At 38.6% G+C, this 2,402-nt stretch overlaps 1 protein-coding gene across 1 annotated transcript; it reads right to left on the bottom strand.

Annotated features, from left to right (window-relative positions):
- Positions 1-754: 754 nt before the first annotated feature.
- LOC149037917 (melanocortin receptor 5-like) lies at positions 755-1,723 on the bottom strand. The gene has a single exon (XM_089186419.1). The coding sequence runs from the start codon at positions 1,721-1,723 to the stop codon at positions 755-757; it is 969 nt and encodes a 322-aa protein (XP_089042545.1).
- Between the last annotated feature and the right edge of the window lie 679 nt (positions 1,724-2,402).

Below are 2,402 nucleotides of genomic sequence, written 5' to 3'. Positions count from 1 at the left end.
ACTTCTACAATATCTCCCATTCGCCATTTATCCTTTCCCTTTCAAGTCTGAGACATATTCCCATCTAAAACAGTTTATTTCGTTCAGTTCTTATAAATTGTGCGTTTATGTGGGATATTGATCGAGTGAAGCCTTTAAGTGCTACTGTGGTTCTTTCTCACTTTATTTACTCCGAGCTTTCGCCGTTCTACGGCATCATCAGGGAGGACGATAAAATATTTGCGCAAATATTTTATCGTCCTCCCTGATGATGCCGTAGAACGGTGAAAGCTCGGAGTAAATAAAGTGAGAAAGAACCACAGTAGCACTTAAAGGCTTCATTCGATCAATATCCCACATCATTACGACATGCTACTAAAGGACACGCTCAAACATTGTGCGTTTAAATTCAGGAGCAGTTTAGTCCACAATAGCGCGTAGTTATTATATGGCTTACCAAATCAATTTTATAAACATGGAAAGAGCAGAAGACAGCCTTAGGGTTTGGCAAGAAATCGAGGAGCGAGTTCGCAGAGGCCTTGCCATACAGTATATCGGAAGAAAGTCAAACAGATAGCACCTCTCGGCATCTGGGTGATATTAATTTTGCCTTTCACCTTGTGTTTTTGTCGACGGGGTAAGAATTGTATTTAACGGTACTGTGTTTTTATTTGATATTTATTAGCTTAAACAGGCAAACACCAAAGCATCTTTAACACCAAAGATGCTGAAACGTTGCGTTTTTCTGATTCCATCTTCTTTTTTTCCCTTCAAATTACGCTTGATCAACTCCGAGAGAAATCCATGGAAAGCAAAGTGCCTGTCGCATTGTCTGCTTTACTGCTTGTCTTACCTCTTTGATTTTCCAGCAGTAAAGAAGTGGGTTCAAAGTGGAGTTAAAATACGTTAAAATAGTTGTTATTGCACCAATAACGATTACATGTGAAGGATAAGTTTTTCTATAGGTGATCACAGCTAGTATTGTAAATGTTGGTACATAACAAACAACTAATGCTAACTGCACCCACAGTGCACTGCTTACTGCCTTTCTGTATCTTACCATGTTCAGTGCATTTTGTTGGCTCGGCTGTTGTTGAACATGATCTTGTACTTGCGCCTGATTATGTCTGAGAGTGCCAAATATCTTTGTATACGACGCGATTGAGATCACTAAGCATGACGGTATAACAATAATACTATACCAACGGGCAATTCGAGTATGTGAGACGGAAAATGATCCAGCGGCTACGCATAAAACCCAAAACGTAGCTGTTATGATACATGTGCGCTTTAAAGTTACTATTTGTCTATATCTTATTCCCAACATCAGAGCGAGAAGTCTGTCCACACTTATGGCTGTCAAAGTCAACAAAGACACCCCACATAATGCAATGCTTGATATGTAGTTTGCGTTCCTTGCGTATCGACAAAGAGTCCAATGTTTGTGAACCAAGGACATCCAATAAGTAGCATGGAGAGGCTGGGAAACAAGACCAACCAACAGATCAGTTGTTGCCAGACAACGATACAAGAGTTTGGACGGTGGATGAAGGGAAGATTCCTTGTTAAGGGCAGCAAGGATTAGAAAATTCCCGAGAAATGCTGTGATGGAGAGGAAAATGTGAACTGCTGAGAAATAAATCGATTGTTGTTGTAACCCAACGACCGAGGAGGGAGAACATGGAAATACTTGATTTGCTTCAGTCTGTGTTCCACCCTCTGTTGAGTTTGTCGTCGCAATCATGATGCAGCCCTTAAAACGGTTTTCCTCCTTTCGCTACGGATTTTCGGAACTACCAGCAACACGAGATAATACTTCTTCGCAACAACCACCTGGCCAAGAAATAGTTAAATGTCATAATTCTTTATATCATCAACACTGAAAACGTCCGCAGTGCATCTTACTCGTTTTAAATCGGTTGAACGAGCTTTCCGTCGAGGCAATTACATATTTATAGACATACACTCGTCTTGAAATTTTGAGGGTATGATTTTCATCAATAAACCCCAAAGAAGGTGTCCCTCTGGCTGATAAATGTTATTTAAAACTGCACTTTAAATAAGAGCTGATAAAAATTTCAAGGATGAAGACACCTGTTAGTTTATGATTATTTTTTAAAACTTCTCTATAGATACAAAATAGGAAAAGACTATTACATCTCTTAGTTTAATTGTTTCTTTCTTTGTCGTTGTCGTTGTTGTTGTTGTTGTTTTTTTTTTTTGATAAAACTAAAAAAAAAAAATGGGAATTGGCCCGGCACGGTTTACCTAAATTGATTTTGAGGATATTTGTCGATCCGCAAAATTACTTTCCCGTTGAAAAATCGTGTTTAATAAAATAATGCAAAAGTTTGTTATGTTCAGCCAAATGAGAAACTACAAAAGTGAATCAATTGCAAGTATCCAGAGCATATTCTTTGTTT

This window comes from Pocillopora damicornis, chromosome 11, assembly GCF_964200805.1.
Source record: "Pocillopora damicornis chromosome 11, jaPocDami1.2, whole genome shotgun sequence".
Lineage (NCBI taxonomy): Eukaryota > Metazoa > Cnidaria > Anthozoa > Scleractinia > Pocilloporidae > Pocillopora > Pocillopora damicornis.
This window is presented reverse-complemented; position numbering and strand designations above follow the sequence as displayed.